This window comes from Pneumocystis jirovecii (assembly GCF_001477535.1).
Source record: "Pneumocystis jirovecii RU7 chromosome Unknown supercont1.12, whole genome shotgun sequence".
In the NCBI taxonomy this organism is placed as follows: Eukaryota; Fungi; Ascomycota; class Pneumocystomycetes; order Pneumocystales; family Pneumocystaceae; genus Pneumocystis; species Pneumocystis jirovecii.
The window spans coordinates 1-22,143 of NW_017264786.1; the positions used below are offsets into that span (position 1 = coordinate 1).

Sequence of the window (22,143 nt, forward strand, 5' to 3'; positions counted from 1 at the left end):
GCTATTTCTATAGCGGACACGCTACTTTATGTGTAATGCACTTTCAATTGATGCTGAAGAGATCATACTCTACTCTTTCCTCTCTTACCCTGCCTTCTTATCTAGTAAATATACATGCTGTTCTTATATCCCATTCTCATTTTACATCTAAATCATGAATGAAATCATCATTGCTAATAACACCCCCCTCATCACACTCCACCCACTCATCCTCAGCCCTTCACTCGGCTTCACCTCTCCTGCATCATCTTCCTCTCCTGTCGTACACTTCGTAGGCTTACACCGCCTCGTTGAGGTGAGTGTTATTCTCGATGTGACTGTGGAAGTAGTCGTAGAAGTGCTAGTATGGGTCGACGTCTTTGTGACCCACGTGTCTGTCGTCTGCAGAGACTTACATTCTGCTGCTTTTGGATCTGTAACGGTTGTTGTTGTTGTCGTTGTCGTTGTGGTTGTTGTTGTTACATTTTTAGTTGTTGCTTCGTATGGTTTTACTTCCAGTGGTTTCAATCCATCACATGCTTTTTTGATTTCGGTGCATGCTTTCTTAATGTCTTCACATTCCTCCTTAAATCCACATCCCTTCTCTGAATCATGACATAATTCTTTTAACTCTACATACAAGCTAAATGCTTGAGATACTAAATCAAATGCTTTTAACTCCTTTTCTGTAACATATGTTTTTTCTGTCACCGGTGCGTTTATATTTCTTCTTACAAGTTTAAATAATACTGTGTTTTGTGTTGTATTCGGTGCTGCTGGTGCTGATCCTGATGGCGCTGATCCTGATGGTGCTGCTGGTACTGGTGGTGCTGTTTTGCCTGCAGATTTATCATCTGTTGCTTTTGCTTTTGATAAAACGAGATTTGCTTCATCCATTGCTTTCACTGCTTCAGTTTTAAGCTTCTCGTAATCTTCTTTTCTTTTAGATAGTTCCTCACTTGCCTTTGTGAGCTTTACTTGTAATACAGGGCATTGTTTTTTTACATGTTTTACTAATTTTTCGCAAAGTTCTTTCTTGACATCTTCATTTTGCTTGCCATTTTTTTTCTTGCTTGTGCACAACGTGCTAAGCTGATTGGTTGCATTCTCCCATTGTGTGCAGTATTTGTCAAGAGTACTTTTACATTCTTGCTCTGTTTTCAAACTACCCTTTAATTCATAGACCAGTATTTCTTCCAAATCCCTCTTTTTGATGAATGATTTACACACTTCATTAAGTTCCTTACATTTTCCACCACCAACAGTTAGATTCTGGCAACTTGACATAAACTTGCTGCAATAGGGTACCCAAGAATCGCATGTTTCCTCCATTTTTTTTTTTTTTTTTGCTGTTTCTACAACATTACTTGCTTCAACGCGCACTCCCAAGGTAGTACACTTAGACCCTACGCTTTCTGTAAGAATCTTGCAAGTAATATTCTGTGCTACACATGCGAATGCAAACTGCGTTCTTCCTCTTCTGCTCCATTCATGACATTGTTCTCCCAAATTTTTTAAACATGAATCGAACTTATCCAAATCCTTCACCTTTCCTTCCAAGAACCTCTCTTCCAATTCTTCTGCAATATTTAGTCTATTGCAATGATGCTCTAGCGTATGACAAGGCCATTCAAGTTCTTCAAAATCTTGTTTTAGATCGTCGCATTTCTTTCGCAATTCTTTGCAATCCTGCTTCGTAGGAAAATCTCGTTTTTCATTCAAATCTTCCTGCAACAAGCTTGTCTTCATATCCAAATCATCTAATAATGTAATGGCCCCGTCTTTTGGTTGTATACACAAGACAAATAACTGGTCATTTTTTTCTTGCAGACTCGCACATACCTTTACCAGCTCCTTTTGAACATTAAGTTGTGTATCATTTGTATCATGAAATTTCCCTCTCATTTTGTCTTGTAATGCTTGATTTGCTAGTGCATCAAGGCCTCTTTTATAACATGCTGCCTTAACATTCTTACATATTTTTTCAAAATCCGTTTGGCTTTCAAAATAAAAACAATCTGACTGTAATCTTGTGCAGTCATTTTTAGTAAGGAGTTTTGGTAATTCGCCCCATAATGTAATTTTATTTTCAAATAGTTTGTTTTCAAGTTTTCTAGTTAGACTAGTTTTTTCTTTATCAAATTCTTCTTTAAATTCTTCACATTTATCTTTATGAATAGTTTTATTTCCACATAAATTTTTTATATTTTCTGCCAAATATTCAATAGAACTACATTTAGTAGTGAGCACATTCTCGCATTTATCTTTATCAAAATTCTTTCCTGATAAAAACACCAATAGATCAAGAATATCTCTTTCTGGTGATCTTTGAATTACAACTCCTTGTGCTGCCGCTTCCTTATAAAGTTCCTCTAAACCTATTTTTTCTGCCAGCGTAGCCTCTGGTCTTGTAGGATCAAAATTAGAGTCTGGTGGTGTATAAACAATTTCTTTTTCTTTGCATTTCTTTTGCAAATCATCACACTTTGGTTTATCATCTTTACAACTTGGTCCATAAAAGTAGCATTCTTTAAGCAAAGAATGTCCTTCCTTCTGTATTTTACTGCTAGTTAGTACTTTTTCTACCTCTGTTTTTAAAGATTTACACTTTTTTTTTATTACTTGTAGTAGATTTTGACATGTGTATTCTGGATTTAAACACTTTTGCATCAACTCGTTATTTTCTTGACCCAACATAGGACAAATATCTTTAATTTTCTCTTTACACTTATCTTCATCTTCAAGACTTCCTTTAAGCGCTCTTAAAAGAGCGTTTTCTGCCACTTCCTCACGCTTTTTTTGATAACACTTATTTCTTAAAGTATTGCAATCTTCTGTAAGAACACTAGAACACGCTCCTTCCAAAAACAAGCATTGTTGTTCATTCTTTCTGCATTCATCATCTGATGGCAATGGGTTTTTCACTATCGTATCCAAAGTTGTTTTAAGTGGTGTGCATTTTCCTGTAATTTTATTTTTCAATCCTGTACACTTTTTATCCCTGTCTTCATCCTTGCAGATATCTTTTAGTTTTGAATAGATTTTATTTAACTTTTTATCTGCTTCTTTTAAGTTTTCACAATATTTTTTTAGTTTTCCTTTGCATTGTGATTCATCCATTGCACCTTCTTTTAAAATTAAAGCCAAAAGATAATCCTCATCTTCATATACATTTACTCCTGCTCCCTGTGCTTGTGCCCGCCGCTTAACCGCCCGCGCCACTGCCCGCGCCAAGCTGTGCCTGACGGGGGTGGGCTGCGCTGTGGTGTGTGGTTGAGTTTGGGTTTCCATTAACGTGTTTCGGTTGCATGTTAGGTGTTAAAGCCATGTCTTCAAATTTGAATATTAAATTATTTCTAATTAATTTTAAGGGTGTTCAAGTAAAAACTGAGATAACTGTGATAGGCAGGCATTATGTGTGCAAATATATTTAAGAGGTGTCCGCTTTAACGTGTAATTGGCTGCTTTCACGATATTTTAAATTTGTGTGGGGTAAATGTGGGGTAATCGTAAAACTTGAATAGATAAAAAGTAGAATATAAAAGGACATAAACGAGAAATAAAGGCTATTTAAACAAAGAATAGTGATCAATTAGATAGGGAACACGCGATTTCATATGTAATGCACTTTCAATTGATGCTGAAGAGATGACTCAATCTACTTTACTCTTTCCTGTCCTACCCTGCTCGTTTATTTACTAAATATACATGCCCATCATTAAATCCTATTCATTTACTTTTTAAATCATTATTGAAATCATCATTGCTAATATCACCCCCCTCATCACGCTCCACCCACTCATCTTCAATCCCTCATTCGGTTTCACGTCCTCTGCATCATCCCCTGTCGTACACTTGGTTGGTTTGCAACGCCTCGTTGATGTGAGTGTTATTTTTGATGTAATCGTAGATGTGATGGTAGATGTACTCGTGTGTGTCGATGTCTGTGTAACCCATGTATCTGTCGTCTGTAGGGATTTGCATTCTGTTGCCTTCGGATCGGTAACGGTTGTTGTGGTCGTCGTGGTCGTTGTTGTGCTTTCTGTGACTATTTCGTGCGGCTTCACTTTCAGTGGTTTTAGTTTCGAACATACTTCTTGTATCTTTTCACACACATTTTCTAAGGCTTTGCAATCTTTCTTAATTCCGCAATCTGATTCCAATTTATTACATCTTTCTTTCAAGTCTAGATATCTTCCAAATACTTCTGCTACCAAATCAAATGCCTTAGCTTCCGATTCTGTTACGGATACATCCTTAACTCCTCTCCGTAGTATTTTCACATGTTCTGTGGTATCTTGAAGTCCGTTTGAAACGACATTTTTCTTATCCTTGCTCTTACTATTATTTTTCGATATATTACTTTCGTTTTTCTTAACGAGTGATAAAATAAGATTGGAGTTGTTCATTGCGTCCTTTGCCTCTTTCTTAAGTTTCTCATATGTCTTAGAATCTTTTTCTAAATCATCTGCCGGTTGTTTTAATTCTGCTGGTAATGTTTTGCACTGTTCTTCTATTTCCTTTACTAATTTTTTGCAAAGTTTCTTTCTAACATCTTCATCATTTTTAGGTTTGCTATCAGTATCATTTTTACATAAACCATTGATTGACGCATTATTTACGTTTTTCAAAACTGTACAATATCTTTTTAACTCAGGATTACATTTTTCTTCATCATTCAATTTCCCTCGAAGCTCTACCTTAAGAGCATCCTCCAAGAGTTTTCTCTCATAGAATGGCTTACAATAGTCCTTAAGCTTTATGCAAAAAGCAGCTCCTTCTTTAAAATCGAGGCAATTAGGTGAAAATCTATTACAGTATGAATTCCAAAAGGGACAGTCTCTTCCCAATAATTCTATATTCTTTCGATTATCTTCAAGAAAACCTGTGACATTTGAAATTTTTATATTATTTTCGAGTATTTTGCATCGATCTTTTATATCTTCTACTATTATTTTGCATGTGCTTTCCAGAAAAACACATACAAGAGAAAAATGATTATTACCCTTTCTAGGCCACTCATGACATTTTTTATTCAAATACTGTATACAATTGTCCGGAGTTTTTAAGCTATCTTTGTGTTCATTTAATAAAAAGTGCTTTAATTTTTCCGTAGCTCTCAATCGATCACAATTCTGCTCCAGAGTACGGCATGGCCACTCGATCTTTTTTGAATCTTTCCCTAATGTTTTACATTTTTCTTCCAGTTCTTTGCAGTCCTTTTTCGTTGGAAAATCTCGTCTTTTGTCCAACTCTTCTTGTAAAAAGATAGCTCTCATTTGAACATCTGTTGCAAGTATTCGAACTGCTTTAAGTGGTTCTACACATAATAAAAACAACTCATCACTTGCCGTTTTATGTTTTGCGCATTGTTTCATCACCTTATCTAATAATTTCTTAAACCAAGCTTCTCCTGAACCATAGAATAATCCATACATCTCTTTCTGCAATACTTTATTTGCCCGTGCATCAAGCCCTCTTTTATAACATGCTGCTTTCAAGTTATCACATTCTTTGTTAAGAGGACTTTGATCTTGAGCAAAATAAAAACAGTCTGACTCTAGCCTTGCACAGTCACTGTTACTAAGAAATGTCGACAAGTTATACCATGGAATGATCTTTCTGGATTTAAAGAGATGTTTATTTTTTATTTTTTCAGAAACAATTAACCTACGCTTTGATAATTCCTCTCCTAATGCGTTACATTCATCAGTTCCATTTTTACTAGCCACATCTTTATTACAAAGATATCCTAAAACCTCATGTTCTTTTAACTCTTTGCACTTGGTTTCAAGAACTTTTTTGCATTTTTCTACTTCATTCGGTTGAGTTTTAAAGCTTTCATCCTGAATCAACAATCCTAATAAAGTAATTGTATCTCTTGCGTACGACTTTCCAATATAAACTCCCCTTTCTGTCGCTTCTTTATAAAGCTCTTTTAATCCTATATCTTCTGCTATTGTAACTTCTGGCTCAGTTGGATCAAAACCTCGTCCTGGTGGCACGTAAGTGATGTTTTTTTTTTCACACTCTACTCCCAAATCATCACAATCTGGTACATATCCTATACAAACTGATTTGGAAGATTTATCGCACTTTTGTATATCTTTGCAGTCTCCTCTGTAAAAATAGCATCGTTCAAGTAATAATAGACATTTTCCTTCCAAATCATTTTTGTTATTGAGTGCTTTCTCAACATCTTGTTTAAGAGCATTACATTTTTCTTTTCTTTTTGATACAAATTTTTCACACGTTGATTCTTGATAAAGACATAATTTCATTAATTCGTTACTTTCCTGAGCTAATTCTAGACAAATTTTTTTAAGTTCTTTTTTACATCCATTTTTATCTTCAAGAGTCCCACGAAGTGTTCTTAAAATGACTTTTTCTGCCACTTCATCTCGCTTTTTTTGATAACACTTATTCCTTAATTTATTGCAATTCTCTGTAAGATCACCAGGACACGCTCCCTCCAAAAATAGGCATTGTCGTTCATTCTCTTTACAATCATCATCTGATGGCAATGAGTTTTTCACTATCGTATCCAAAGTTGTTTTAAGTGTTGTACATTTTCCTGTTTTTCCTGTAATTTTAGCTTTTAGATCTGTGCATTTCTTGTCTTTATCCTTGCAGATATCTTTTAGTTTTGGATAGACTTTATTTAACTCTTTATCTGTTTCTTTTAAGTTTTCACAATACTCTTTTAACTTTTTTTGGCATTCTGTTCCTTCTAATTTATCTTTTAAGATCAACGCTAAAAAATTATCCTCATCATCATATACACTAGTTCCTTGCGCTGCTGCAGCCCCCCGCTTAACCGCCCGCGCCACCGCCCGCGCCAAGCTGTGCCTGACGGAGGTGGGCTGCGCTGTGGTGTGTGTTTTGAGTTTGAGTTTCCGTTAACGTGTTTTAGTTGCACGTGAGATGTTAGAACCATGTCTTCAAATTTGAATATTAAATGATTTTTAATTAGTTTTAAGGGAATTCAAGTAAAAAGTGAGATAAAGCTTGTGATAGGTAGGCATTATGTGTACCAAATATATTTAGAAGGTGCTTGTTGTCTGTTTTGGTGTGTATCTGGTTGTTTCGTGATAGTTAAAATTTGTGTGGGGTAAATCCGGGGTAAACGTAAAAATGTCTGGATAATAAATATAATGTAAAAAACTCTGGAAAAGAAATAAAGACTATTTGAAAGAAAAATACAGGTTAATTATGTAAAAATACATGTTTCGGCTAATATACGGTTCAAATTTATGTTAAAGGAATCATTCAGATTATTCTCTACTTTTTGTTCTATTCTGTTTCCCCATTTTTTAAATATAAATGTCTTATCCTAAACTATGCTCATCCCAAATAAATATATAGATCTTTTTTTAATATTTTCATCCAAAATACATATGCTTTTTAAACCGTTCCCATTTATTTATTTTAAATCATAGTTGAAATAATCATTGTTAATATTACTCCTTTCATCAGACCCCATCCATTCATCTTTAATCCTTCATTTTGCTTTACATCCCCTGTTTCATCTTCACTTCCAGTAGTACATCTGACCGGTTGACATTCCTGCGTTGACGTCAATGTTACAGTTAATGTTTCTATAGATATTTCTGTAGGTATGTATGTATGTGTTAATGTACGCGTAATCCACTTGTCTCTAGGAATCGACGTACATTGTTCTCCTGTTGTCGCTGTTTCTTGCGTTGTATTTTTATCTGTTTCTGTAGTGATTTTTGTTTCTGTAGTGATTTTTGTTTCTGAAGATCTGACTCCCAATGACCCCAATTTACTGCATGTTTCTTCGATTTTCTTGCATGTGTTTTTGTGTTCAGAACAATCCTCCTTAAATTTACATTTTAACAGTAGACTTCTGCACTCTTCTTCCACTTCTTTATAGACTTTTAACGCTTCTGTTGCTGCATCAAATGCCTCAACTTCTTTTTCTGTAATATTTACTTCTATTTCCTTTTGTTCCAAATACTCTAATTGATTTTGAGTTGTATCTCTTTTTAAATTTGCATTTGTCTTAGTATTCCAATTATGTATATTAAGACATGTTCTTCGTCTATTTGAAATTAAAGTAAGCTTTACACTTCTTAATGCTTTTTTTGCTGTTTGAATTAATTTTCCAGCAATATCCAGACTTTTTTCTATCTCTGTTGCTGAATCATTTAATCTTATGAACATTTCTGTACATTTTTTTTTCATTTTATCTACGAGCTTTACACATAGTTCATCTCTAGCTGTATCATTTTTAGTACCATTGTCATCATGACAGAGATTCTTAAATGTATTATTTTTTGTTTCATCCCAGAACAAACAAAATCTATCAAGAGATGTTTTACATTTATTTTTGTTATCGAGACTTCCTCTTAATTCATACATAAGTTCCATCTTTTGATTTTCTTCTGTTCGGTATAATATACAGCTCTTTTTTAATTTTATACATTTTCCATCGTTCCCATTATCTTTAACAAGTTTCTCACAGTTCAGCAGAAGCTTATCGCAATAAGGTTCCCAAAAGTCGCATGCTTCTCCTTTTATATTTGTATCATTATTCTTCACTTGATCTAGAACGTCCTCAATATCTATGTTTCTTTCTAATATAGTACATTTAGATTTAATACTTTCAATAATTATTCGACAAGTAGCATTTAATTGTATACATGAAAGAATAAATTCTGATCTCTTTCTTTTAGACCATTTATTACATTTTTCTGAAACTTTTTTTATACATATATCTAAATCATCCAATTTTTCTACATTTTCTTTTAATAAAATTTCTTCTAATTCCTTAGCACTTTTCAAATGACCACATCGTTCTTTTAGTGTAAGACATGGTAAGTCGTTCATTTTTGAATCATGTCCTAACACTTCACATTTCTCTTTTAGTTTTTTGCAGTCTTCTTCATCCGGAAAATCCCTTTTCTGATCCAGATCGTTTCTAAGCCACTTACTCTGCCTTTCGATATTATTTGCAAGTTCCTTACAAGTATCCCATGGGTGTAGACAAAGATTCATCAATATGGCATTATCATTGTTAATTATTTTCTTACATAGAGTCCATAGTTCATCTATGCACATTTTAAGTGAATTCTTTGTTAAATTATGCAGTTTTCCTTTTAATATACCCTGAAATACTTGATACTCTTTTCTGAAAAGCCGTGTTTTTAAACATGTTGATTCTAAATTGATGCATGCATTAGACATTTTAATGCCCTCATCACCACAAGGTTTTTTTAAATAAAAACATTTTGATTCTAAATCTATACAAAGCTTTTCATTAAACTCAATAGATTGCCTGGTCCATTCTATAAGAGCAGCATCTTCATTGTCTTTAGTATTTGATAGTGACAAATCATATAATTTTGATTTAAAAAACTTGCACTTAGATTTCAATTCTTCTTTTAAGGTATTACATATTTTTTTGCTTTTATTCATTTTTTCTTTAGTACCGTCATATAAATCCTTTAATTGAGGTAAAAGGCTACAAAGTTTATGACATCTTTCAATATTAGTTTTGCAATCATCTAAATAATTATTTGATAATAATACTAAAAGATCAATCGTATCTTTTATCCCTGGTTTTCCAATTTCGTCTTTGAATAATTTTTCTTTTCCAACTTTTTCTATTAATATAATTTCTTTTCCTATTGGATTAAATGGTAAAGAAGAATGTCTGTATTTTACTTCTTTTTCACATGTTCTTTCTATTTCTCTACATTTATCATTAAGAGCGTTATTGCAATTTGAGTTATGAAAATAACATTCCTCAAGTAACAAATTACATTTTTCTTTTGATATTTTAGTATTCCCAGGGAATTCTTTTACATTAAGTTGTAAACTACTACACTTTTCTTCCATTAATTTTATGAGGTCTTCACATCTATTTAAGGGAGTCAGACAAAATTTCATTAATTCATCACTTTCTCCCATGAACAGAAGACATTTTTTGTCAATTATTTTCTCACACTCTTCTTTAGTTTTCAAACTGCCAGATAAGGCTCTTAAAAGAAATTTTGTTTTCAGATCATCTCGTCTTTTTTCTCTACAAAATGCTCTTAAATAATTGCATCTTTCTTTAACTTCCGTTGGACATGCTTCTTCTATAAGCATACATTCTTTTTGATACAGACAATCTGAAGAACTTACAGACGGTTTATTTTGGATACCTTGTAAACTTTTTTTAAGTATAGTACATCTTTCTGTAATAGTTTTTTTTAAATCATTGCACTTTTCATCTAGTTCCGTTTCTTGGCATAGTTCTTCTAATGCTTTGAAGGAGCTTTTTAGCATTTGACTCACCTTTTTTAAATCTTCACAGTATTTTTTTAGCTTTTCTTGGCATCCATTATTTACTGCATCTTTTAGAATTAAAGCAAAAATATTTTCTTCACTAGATAAATAATTTGTTAATTTTACAAGTTTTAGTATTGTTTAAAGGTTTTTATACGCTACATGCAATAATGAATTTTGCGGTGAATTCTGTGATGGTTTTTGTGATGGATTTTGTAATAGATTTAAAGATTCTTTATAAGTAGATTCTAAAAAAAGTTAAAAATCTAAAAAAGTAAAATATAATACCAATATTTTTTAAGAAAGCATAGGCTATGCCAAGAAAACTGGTTAATGCAAACGCTTTCATCTATAATGATAATAAATAATAATTTTTATAAAAAGTGCTTCATATATTTGACATTGAAAAATATCGTTCTCACTAAAAAAGAGAAACAATAATATTAAAAATCGATATGCAATAAATAGATAGATATTGTTTTGTATTATATTTTGTATTACATTTTATGTTTTATTTTTCATCTAGTTTTTACTTTTAAATCTATAAATTTTTGTAAAAAAATATTCTTAAAATATAGTTAATGTTATAAATAACAATTTTATTAGCAATCTTTTCTATCATTTCTATTTTCTAGTACTTTTTTATTATTATTCCCTATTTTTTATTGTATTTCTATAAATATGAATATTATTGTTTTGATTTTTTGCTTTGATTCTATTTTTTAAATCTAGTTTAATTTAAAACCTTTTACAATTAAAACCTTTTATAGAATTTTTCTTGAAATATAATTAAAATTTTCTGTATTTATTTTTCATTTATTTTTTGCTTTTGGTTTTAGAATCGAAATACAAATTTTAAATTATTTATATGGCATTTTTTTGTTTTTTTAAACTTTCTGTTGATTTTCCTTATTCTAGAGTAATTCAAGTTGTAAAAATGTTTTTTAAATAATAATTATTATGACTTTTAAAATTTATTTGTATTTGTGTGTTTTAATTTTTGCTTTAGGATTTTTATTTTTTTCTTTCGTACAAGTTTTGTACACTTTTAATATCAGTAAATTCCAGTATATTTTTTTATTGGCCTTAAGTTTTTTAATTTTTGTTTTAAATTTTTTTGTTCTTTAGCTTTCTTGGAATTTAAAAAGAATTTTACATTAATCAATTTTAAAAAATTTAATTCTTTTTAATTTTTTATGATGTTAAAGACTTATTTTTTTAAAAAAATATTATTTATAATTTTTTGAATTTATAAATATTTTAAATATTTGTTTTTGTGATTATTAATTTTTAGTTTATATTTTTTATATTTTTCATAAATCATTTTGTGTTTTATATTTTTGGCTTTTTTATAGAATCTGAATTCTAGATATTGTTGTAATATAGATTATTATATTCTATAAGTTATTCTAAATATTTTTTAAATATTCTTTTTAAAAATGATAACGATTATATATAGATATCTATATATTCATTTGAATTTTTTTTGGAATTAAGAGTATACATTTTAAAATAAGTAAAATTAAAAGTAAAGTATATAATAATGGTTAATTTTAGAATATGCTTTGTAGTTTTATTTATGCTCGAATATCTTTAGAGTAGTATGGAGTAAATCAGGAGTAAATATAGATAACGCAAAAACAAATAAATGGGAAACATAATATAGAAAGCATGGATAGTAAAAAGATGGTTAGGTGAAAAATATGGATTAATTATGTAGAAAAAATAAACTTTTTTTTAAAATTCATTCTAAATTGATATAGAAGAAATTATTTTTAATTTATTTTATACTCTTGTTATTCTACTTATTTATTTATTAAGCATGCATGTTCTGTCCTGAATTCTGCTTATTTGTTTTTTAAATATTTATTAAAAAGTGTTTTTTTTTTTCATTTATTAGTACAAGTATGATTTTTTTAATTAAAGTTAAATGAACTTTAATTTAGAAAATCTTTTTATGAAACAATATTTAAAATTTTGTTAATTTTTTGAATTAAAATAGATTTTAATTTTAAAAAATAGAAATTTGAAAAAATATATATATTTAAAACATATTTTTTTGATACAATAGATTTTATGTAAACAATGAGCAAGCATAAAAATTTCCATTTATTATAAGTATATATAAAATTTGTTTTTAATGTTTTTAAAGATAATCTTTTATTTAAAAATTAATATTTAATAAATATTATTTTCGAAATTAAAAAAGTAGCAGATATTATTATTATTATTGATTATAATTTTTTTAAAAAATTAATTTCGAATCTTCAAAGTTTAGTGCAAAAATATTAAAAGTATAACTTTATTATTTTTTGTTTATTGTAAAAAAAAATTATAGTTTTTAGTTTTATCAATATATTTTTATTTTTTTATAAAATTCTTTTACAAAGAATAATTAATTTACTAAAATAAAATTATTTTTATTATCTATTTTTTAGATTATATTTACGACAAAATGCAGCATTCTATATTATCTGATGACACCTTGCAGTTTGATTTGGTTTTTAATAATTAAATTCTATTTTTATTGTTTTATTTTTGGAAATATAATCATTCCGTTACCAATATTATTTATATTTTATTAATATATTCTTGAAAAATGTTTTCTAAATTTTTAAAAGATTTAAATAACTTTAACATTATTATCGAAATTAAAATTATATTACATTGAAGAGTAATAAACCAAACCGAATTCTATTTAAAAGGTATAATTTATGACTAGAAGGTAAAACTTGTTTAATTTTAAAATCAGGTTGATTTAAGCTTGGAGTTTTTAAAGTTTATCATCATCATTATAACATTTTTTAAGTATTGTAGAGTTATGGGTAAGATTAAGAAAAATATCAGATAAGTTATGACATCTAAAAATATAAAATACACTTTTTGTTAAAGTGGAGTGTTTCTTTGTATATAGTAAGTCTTTTTTAAACTCTCCACATCCTGATGAAAAATCATTAATTAGCGAAATAAGTTGCCTAAGGAGATCATCAGAGGAGAGAGGAATATTGTTTTTTTTTTTTTTTACAAAGATTTAAGTTTTATACATCCTTGTCTGTCTTCCTTAGAGTTTAGTGAGTGAAAACAATATCCTTTAAGTAGAGAGCAGCTGTCATTTTCTAATGTATTATTACTTTCAAGTGTATTCTTGACATCTTTAGGAATTTTACTGTTATTTTCTGCTTTTTAATAGAATTATCGTATGTTTTTTTCAAAAGAACAGTAAATAATCATTTTCTGTATTTAAGTAAAGTTTTTCAATTTTCATTTTACAAAAAGTTTGAGTTTTAAAACTTTCATTAAGAACTTTTGAAAAAATTATATAAGTTAAATTTTTACTTGTTTTTTTAGTATATTGTTTGTGTATATTATCATACGTAATTAAAAATTAGAAAAATTTTGAAAAAATATACATTGCTCACAATAATATATTCAAAAGAATTTTTGGTATCATTTAAAGTCTTAGTAATTTTATTTTCGAGATCATTGTATTTTGTCTTGCATTTCCTCACAAAATTCATTTAGTTCCATATATAGATTTTTTGGTGCTTATATTTATATTTTTTAAATTGTAGTATTTTTTAATTTTGATTTATATTGATTACATATTGCATTTCTTTTGAGAAAAATTAATTTTTTTTTTTATTGTATAAAAAATATTAAATTGAAATGGTTTGTTGTTACTCAGCTGTTTTTATATTTTATTGGATTTAATGATGAACCTAATGAAAGTCTAATGATGAGTGAAGTTAGTTTTTTTTGAATTTATTCAAAAAAAAAATTAAAAATAAGAAAAAGACAAAATAAAATATCAATATTTTTTAAGAAAACATTTATCATGCTAAAAAACTACTTAAGATAAATGTTTTTATTTATAATGGCAATAAATAATAATTTTTATAAAAATGTTTATATTTGATATTGAAAAAATAATGATAAATAATAGTATATATTTATAAATAAATAGTAAATAGATATTATGTATTCTTTATATATTAATGGTTTTATTACTTGATAGTTTATATTTTTTTATTTAAATTTATTAAATTTATGTATAAAATCATTCTTATACTAAAAGTTTTGGATGATATAATTTTATTAAAAACATTTTTTATGACTTTCATTTTTTTAATATTTATTTATATTTATTTTTTATTGAGAGTTTTTTTATATTTTCATATTTTTTATATCTTATAAAAAGAATTTAAATTGTACTAATTTTTAAATTTTTTAAATTTTGTTTTATAGTTTTAATTTAATTTAGATTTTTGTTAGATTTTAATATGTTTGAACAGATCATATTATGATTTTTTTATTATTTTTATATTTTTCTAATATTTTTCGTTTTATGTACTTTGATTTTTTACAATTCTTAAACATTGAAATGAATTAAAGTTTTAGAATATTTTTAGAGTTCTTGTTTACAATTACAAGATAGTATAGTTTATGCTTTCAAAAGCATATTTAATTTAGATCAAAAAATGAGTATTTAAAACTACAAAACTTTTGGTTTTAATTTTATCATTTTAATAACTTTAAATTTAGTATATTAAAAAAAAATTGTATTTTATAGAAAAAAATAAAGGTATTTATATATATATATGCATATGTGTAAAGTAATGCGATATAAAAATTCTTAATATATTTATTATTAAAATGTTTTAATAAAACAATTCATGATATTTGTGAGATATTTCAACAACTGAATCAACTGCTCCGAAATCTAGAAAATATAGTTTTCGTTAATAATTTATTAAATTTGTACCTATATCTTTTCCAAAATTTATAGAAGTTAAAACATTTATTGAAAGATTTGGATTAATTTTGCCTATTATTTCAAATGTATTTCCTTCAATAAAATTAGAATCCTATTTTGGAAATTAAAATATTAAATCTTATATTAATATGAAATTTACTCGATTTAGATGGACTTCTATTAATCCAGAAGAATCTACTAATGCAGTATCTCCTTTTAATTTTTTAACTTTCACGATCATTCGTACAGTTTGATCAACAAATTGTTCACAAAGAGATGCACTGAGTTTATTTAATACATAAGAATACAATTTATGGTTACTACTTGATTCTAGGTGTTGGTTTATCCATTACTGAATCTTTAAATTACAAAAAATCGGAATATTTATGAACATGATTTTTTCGATTTTTTTTATAAAAATTGATTTTCATGTTGATATATAATTATTTTAAATATAATTGTATTTAATGATTCATATGATAGTATTAAAATAATCTATTTTTTGTATAATTATGGATTACTTAGAATTGATTATGAATTTAAAGGTTGATAATTTTCCAAAATCATTTCAAGGGTATTTGTTATTTTTAATGTATTTTCTATTTCATTGTTTTCTAAGTGAGTTTTGATGTTGTTTTCTTTGAAAAAAACAATAATTTCACGATATGCTGTATAAAATTTCTTTCCGATATTATGTGCTATTGTATTTTTTAAGCCCAAAGAAATCATACAAGAAACTAAAATTCTAAGTATTACACAAACTAAATGTACGTGTTTGTTTAGAACATGTTGATAATCTTTTTTTATAGCTATAATTTATTAGTTTATACTTTTAAAAAAATATGGTAAAATACTTTTCTTATTGTTCAATGTATTTTGGATAAAGTCTTTTTTTCTTATTAAATAATCAAATAGCTCATTTTTCAGAATTTCTTGAGCACCAATTCTAGTTTGACTTATTTTAAGTATAAAGACAAGTTTTGCCTCTACAATTGTTTCTTCTAATGAATTATCTAGAAATAAATAATAAATACTTTATGAATTAAGGATATTACCAAATTTTGTAAACACTAAAGCATTTAGTTCTTCACTTTCCCAAAGTGATGCTACAAATATTTGTAGATAATTTTGATGAATCAAAATATCCCACAATGGATCAAGGAATACCATAGTATCTAATTTTCCAGCTAAATTAAGAATTAAATAAGAAAGTATTTTTGAAATTCCTGATCCATATATGGCATCTCTACATACGATATCCATTAATCGATTGTTATATGATCCAATTATTTGAGAAATATTATTTTTCTTTTTTAAAATATTTATATAATCTTTAGGAAGCTTATTGTCAATTAGTTGGTTTTCTTCATGCTTTAGAAGACTAAATATTGTATTTAAATAAGATACAACGCTTATATATAAATTCTGTCTAATAGTTTCGCTTGTATTTGGATTTTGAATACCAAGTAAAATATTTTTAAAAAAAAATAAATATTTTTCTTCATATATAGCATTTCTAGTAATATGTTGGATTAAGATTAAAATAGCTGAACTACAAATTTCGATTATATTTTTATTTTTTTTGCTAAAATTTATTAATTTAGGGGTTAATATTTTTAAACTTTCTGTAATAAGTAGGTCTTTCTGTGATTGAGTCAAATGAATTGTGCAGTCTTCAAGTAAAACGCCTAGAAGATTAAACCATCCTTGAAAACAAAGTAATCTGGCATTGTTCATTTCGATTAAAATATTAGATATTTTAACCTGTGAAATCAATTCTTTTTCTATAGTTGTAGATGTTTTTTCCTGGTCATTGGTTTTTTTTTTGCTTTTTAACTCGTAAGTTTTGAATTTTAAAAATGTTTTGATTTTTTTTATATCATATAATGAATCCGATGATTTAGGAATATTTGAAAATATTCGTTCTGTTTTTTCTAAAATATATTCTTGGTTATCTGTTATAATATCTAATTCAAATAAATCTAAGTACTTTAAAATCTGAATCCCTTGATTTAATACATGTGAATATTTTTTTTGATTCCTCTTTGTTTCGTAAAAAGTAAGAGCTTTTGTATAATACTTTTGAAGTGTAGTAGCATTATATAAAATTACTTTACGTAGTTTAATAGCTATTATATGAAATAACCAACCACGATACAAAAGGATTTTAATAGGTTTTAATGAAAATGTATCTAAGTTAGAAAAATTTAATTTTGGAAGTATCCATGTTAACGGTTCTGATGATAATAATTTTACTAGAATGTCTTTTTCTTTTTTTAAAATATCATAGATAATATTTGATGTTAGTGGTGATTTAAATAACAAAAATATAATATGCATAATAACTTCCATAATTGTATTTGATGAGCTATTTTCAGGAGAATCTAATAACGTTTTTGGTATTTCAGATGAATTTTGAATAAAAGATAATAAACAGTGCAAGATTGAAATTTCTGAACCAATTTCTCCTTTTTCTGTTCCAATATTAAACGTTCCATTTTCTAATATTTGAAATCCTAAAAAAAAATGTGATAATGTAGGAATATTTTGATGTTTCTGTAAATCCCAAATAAGAAATTCTAAAAAAAATCTACTTGCTGTATTTTGATTTATATAAGAACTTAAGAAACAGTTTTGTTCAATCTGAATAAGATTAATGGCACCAAATCTTATTCTTTTTGATTCATCAACTGTTTCAAGAATGCTTAATAATCTATTTTTTTTTAAATTATTAGATTTTTTATAGTTTTTTGTATCAGTTAAGTGTGGAAAATCTGATAATTTTTTTAGAATAGATACTGCAGTTTTTGATATATTCAAAGAATTAATTCCAATACATAAGCTTATGTAAACTATAATATTAAGATGAAAAAGCATAATATTTTCAAATTTTTCGAAGTTTATCTTGTTATAAATGTTTGGTCCTACATATGCTGATTGATTTGTGGTAATAGATGAATTCCATTCTAAAAAAGGTAACTGTAAATGTAAAATTATATTTAATATGTCGAGAGATTTATCTAGACACCATAACCATAAAGGATCGCACTCTGTTTTCTCTATTGTTTCCAAAGCAATATGAATGAAATCAAATAAACATATATATATATTACTGCGATACATATGTTGCATAATTCTATTTCCTGGATGTAAATTTAAATAAGATGAAAGAGATAATGTTTTAATGAGTTTATTGATTTCTATATTGTTAAAGTTTGCAAACTCAATAACATCTAAATTAAATGTTTTTAAACTTAATTGGATAAATTTTAAGCATTCTGAAAATAATTGTAATCCTCCAATTTTGTTGTCTAGTATTAATGAATTCGATGTTAAAAAAAGATCCATTACTAAATCAATAAAAGGTTGTATTCCTGGATCTTTTCTGTTCAATCCTAGGTTTTCTGGAAAAGGAATATTATTGAAGCCGTTTATAGGTATAATTAAATTATTTAATAGTAGAATAAATGCTATGGCCAAAGACAATGAACTTGAAACAAATATTCTCAATGTTCGATCGATTTTTGTATATGACTTTGATAAATCATTTAACTTATTAGGTAGCATATATGTAGAGAAATTTAAGTAAATTCTGTTGTTCTGTTGATATGCCCATTGATCAAGTAAATTCCAGACTGTATCTCTAATTTCTAGGCTTTTTCCTGATAAAAATGACGTTAATGTTAATAATATTCCACAATACATATCACTTGATAATCGACAATTTAATAAATCAAATAATATAGGGATTGGATTGTATTTTTGATGAAGAGTGTTAGAAATAGAAGGACAATAAGATAAAATTGATGCAATTAATTGAAAATAAGACTTTAGAATACTTTTACTATCATGATCAACTTCTAGAAAATCAATAGTTACTGTTAACATGTGAGAAGGACCAACAGATGAATCAAAAGGTGTTGACTTTAGCTGAGAAACATAATATTTTAATGTATCGAAAATATATTCCCATGTTGTTACATTATTTTGTATTTTTATGGCTTCTGTTCCTTTTGTTTCTGTTAAAAAATCATATGCATAAGTGCTACACTGAGGTCCATTTGCTAAAGATGCTAGCATCGTTGAAAAAGCAGAAATCATTAATGGAGTTTGACACTGAGATGACCACAAAATAAATCCATAAAGGTCACTTTCTCTGTCTAGCCAAAATGCAAGCGCTGAATCTTGTCGGTTTTCATAGAGTAAAGAGATAAGGTAAAAAAATGCTTCTAAACTTAGTTCAATTTTATCTTCTGTATTAATATCTAAAGATTGTTGCGTCATTATTATGTCTTCCTCAACAAGTTTCATATTTTTTAATAAATCAGGCATATCACTGATAAAAGAATGAATAAATATTTCTATTTCATAAAACATGATTTCTTGAAATACTGCAGAAAATGTCAATTCTGGTATATCTATTCCTCTTTTAATTTTTGGATAATTTAAAATCAATTTATAGTCTTCTAATCGTAAAAAATTTTTTGTTTTAAAACGAAGAGAATCCATTATTTTTTCTATCATTAATTCAAATGCACCAGAAGAGATTGCTTCTCTACTCGGGTTATATATATCATCATTATATTTGAAAGGAAATGAAATATCAAGGTCTTTCTTGCAAATTCCATTAAGTTTTGTAGTCCACCATAATTGAATAACAGATTTCAAAGATTGTATTCCCCATTTTTTTTCATTTTCATGTTTTGGATTGACTATTTCATTTATTTTAAGGAGAATTTCCATATTATAATAAGTAAAATTACTTTCTAAATTATCTTGATTTTCTGAAAATGATACTTCACTTTCTAGTCTAATGAAATTAATAATTACAGGAAGAAAATGAGTTATAAGTGGATCGTATTCACTAAATAAAGAAATTCGATGAATAATTTTTTCAAAATCATCAATACTGATCATGTGCAAATTTGAAAGTCTATATAAAAGAATCCCATAAATTTCATGTTCTTGTAGTATGAATTTCTTCTTTATATTTATTTCTTCTATATATTCATCACTTTGATTATACTCATTGAAGCTTTCAGTTTTTTTTTGATAAAAAATATTAAATATTTGTGTTCTTAAATCTTCCATAGCATGTAAGCATTTTTCTGAACAAGATGTATTCTTTTTAGGATCTTCGATATTTTCTTGAAAAGTAAGTTTAATTATTTGTTCAAAATATTTTAATAATTCGTTATTTCCTAAACCATTTTTTGCATATAACAATATTATTGATAGACTGTTTAAAAGATATTTTTGTCTAGAATAAAAAAGGAATAAAGAAGTATGTAAAATCGATCTATCTAATTTTTTAGAGTTTTTGATTCCATAATGAATTAATTTTGCTGAGAGAATTTCATCGAGGTTAAGCTTATTTGATAGATTAAGTGCTTCTGAAATAAAAGTATCATTTAATTTAGACTTAACGCCATCTAGGTGTATTATTCCTACTTTTTAATTATATTAAACATAAATTATAGAAGTACCTAATTTAAGCTCTGCTAAACTCTGTTCTGATTTTCTTGGTGTTTGTAAAAGAGTTCTAAAGTCATTATAAAATGATTGTAAGATATGTTCTAATGATGTTTCCGGAATAACTGCTCCTTCTGATAAACTTAATAAAGTCTCATAAAGTAATTTACAATTATCTGGATCCCATGTTTCTAAAAACATTTGTCTTTTTCTCGATCTTAAAATAATTCTTATAAAAAAATATTTGAAAAAAGGTATTAGTTTTAAAAGTTATATTTTATTAATTAATATATAGCTAGGCCATTGATAATAGTTTTTTAGAAGCTTTATAATATTAATCAATAAGTCTTAGAAAGAAGAAATTATTTTAAATCTAAATCCTGTTATAATTATTTGAATAGGATATTTAGAATTTCAAAGGTATTTTTTTTGAATTTTAATGCTTTAGATTCTACTTTATTTGTTTCTATTTTACATTTTACATTAATGATTGAAATAGTATTATTTGATATTTCTGAATAAATACTTTCTGAGAAATTTAAAATAAAAATAGTTTACGTAATTTAAAATCTATATTAAGTAATTATGAAGATTTTCAGTCTATTGGTGAAAAATGTTATTAAAGATTGTTGGAACTTTTAATTGAGGTTGTAATTCATGAAAAATATAATAGTTATAAAAAAAGAAAATTAGTGTTTTTATGTTTGACTTTTTTAAGAATGTGGAGTTGCTCTAAGGCTTACTATAGAGCTTGGAAATAAATCTTTAAAAGCAAAAACTCTATATACTAAATTATATAGTTGATATGTTATCTATTACTGGAGGAATTTTATATCAAGCAAAAGTGTTGATTATATCAAATGCCAGATTTATTCTTTCTTATTTTCTACATTTAGAATACCTTATTCTTCCTGAGTAGGAAAAATTAATTGTATTTTGCTACTCATTGTTAGCTTTAGTAATGATTTTAATTTTTTTGATATAGATGCCATTTAGTACTATTGAGCCATAAAAAGAATATAAATAATTTTAATAATTTTTTAAAGATAAATTTTGCTTAAAATATGAAAATGTTGAGTTAATGTATTGTTTGCAGGTTCTTGTTAGTTGGTCTGCTGTTCCATTAAGCAATTGTTTAAACTCAATGAGTTTTTATTAAATTTTCTATTTTTTATAGTTTGGAAATTAATATTCATTTATCTGTTTTTACAGCTCTTAATTTAATTATGCAAAGAATATTGGTAAATAATCTTGAGCTTTCGTCTTTAGCCGCTTGTAATATGATAAAGTTTTGTATAAAACTACGGTCTGCAAAATTATTTCTTTTGAAAAATTAGTTGATTATAGGACTTACATTATTATGTCATTATTGGTATAGAGAGTTTATTGAATTACATCAAAGTGCTTTAGAAATTGATTTATTTAATTTATTTAATTTATTTAATTGTATTCGAATTGATTATGTTCAATGTGATAAGGATTTGTTGACTATAGATGATATTGCGTTATATTTGCCTATTTCAAAAGAAAAACTTGGTCCTTTTTTTGTTTTAGTTCTTCTCTGTGCTGTGTATAGATTTGTGTCTGGTTACAAAAAGATCTGAACAGTCTTTTTTTATTCTTTAAATAGCTGTTTGTATAAT

At 26.9% G+C, this 22,143-nt stretch overlaps 6 protein-coding genes across 6 annotated transcripts; 1 reads left to right on the forward strand and 5 right to left on the reverse strand.

Annotated features, from left to right (window-relative positions):
- Positions 1 to 147: 147 nt before the first annotated feature.
- T551_02610 (uncharacterized protein) lies at positions 148 to 3,270 on the reverse strand (the record flags this gene model as incomplete). The annotated part of the gene is made up of 1 exon (XM_018374873.1): positions 148 to 3,270. The coding sequence occupies one exon, from the start codon at positions 3,268 to 3,270 to the stop codon at positions 148 to 150; it is 3,123 nt and encodes a 1,040-aa protein (XP_018228753.1).
- A 449-nt stretch (positions 3,271 to 3,719) lies between these two features.
- On the reverse strand, positions 3,720 to 6,827 carry T551_02611 (uncharacterized protein; the record flags this gene model as incomplete). The annotated part of the gene is made up of 1 exon (XM_018374874.1): positions 3,720 to 6,827. A coding segment is annotated over one exon (3,108 nt), but the record flags the coding sequence as incomplete, so codon positions are not given.
- A 580-nt stretch (positions 6,828 to 7,407) lies between these two features.
- Positions 7,408 to 10,624, reverse strand: T551_02612 (uncharacterized protein; the record flags this gene model as incomplete). The annotated part of the gene is made up of 3 exons (XM_018374875.1): positions 7,408 to 10,375; positions 10,433 to 10,523; positions 10,564 to 10,624. The coding sequence occupies 3 exons, from the start codon at positions 10,622 to 10,624 to the stop codon at positions 7,408 to 7,410; spliced, it is 3,120 nt and encodes a 1,039-aa protein (XP_018228755.1).
- A 4,309-nt stretch (positions 10,625 to 14,933) lies between these two features.
- Positions 14,934 to 15,378, reverse strand: T551_02613 (uncharacterized protein; the record flags this gene model as incomplete). Its single annotated transcript, XM_018374876.1, has 4 exons — positions 14,934 to 14,995; positions 15,038 to 15,140; positions 15,189 to 15,309; positions 15,353 to 15,378. 4 exons carry the CDS (start codon positions 15,376 to 15,378, stop codon positions 14,934 to 14,936), a joined length of 312 nt encoding a protein of 103 aa, XP_018228756.1.
- A 181-nt stretch (positions 15,379 to 15,559) lies between these two features.
- T551_02614 (uncharacterized protein) lies at positions 15,560 to 20,701 on the reverse strand (the record flags this gene model as incomplete). Its single annotated transcript, XM_018374877.1, has 4 exons — positions 15,560 to 15,837; positions 15,883 to 16,041; positions 16,084 to 20,478; positions 20,515 to 20,701. 4 exons carry the CDS (start codon positions 20,699 to 20,701, stop codon positions 15,560 to 15,562), a joined length of 5,019 nt encoding a protein of 1,672 aa, XP_018228757.1.
- A 604-nt stretch (positions 20,702 to 21,305) lies between these two features.
- T551_02615 (uncharacterized protein) lies at positions 21,306 to 22,104 on the forward strand (the record flags this gene model as incomplete). The annotated part of the gene is made up of 3 exons (XM_018374878.1): positions 21,306 to 21,415; positions 21,678 to 21,806; positions 21,879 to 22,104. The coding sequence occupies 3 exons, from the start codon at positions 21,306 to 21,308 to the stop codon at positions 22,102 to 22,104; spliced, it is 465 nt and encodes a 154-aa protein (XP_018228758.1).
- Positions 22,105 to 22,143: the final 39 nt, after the last annotated feature.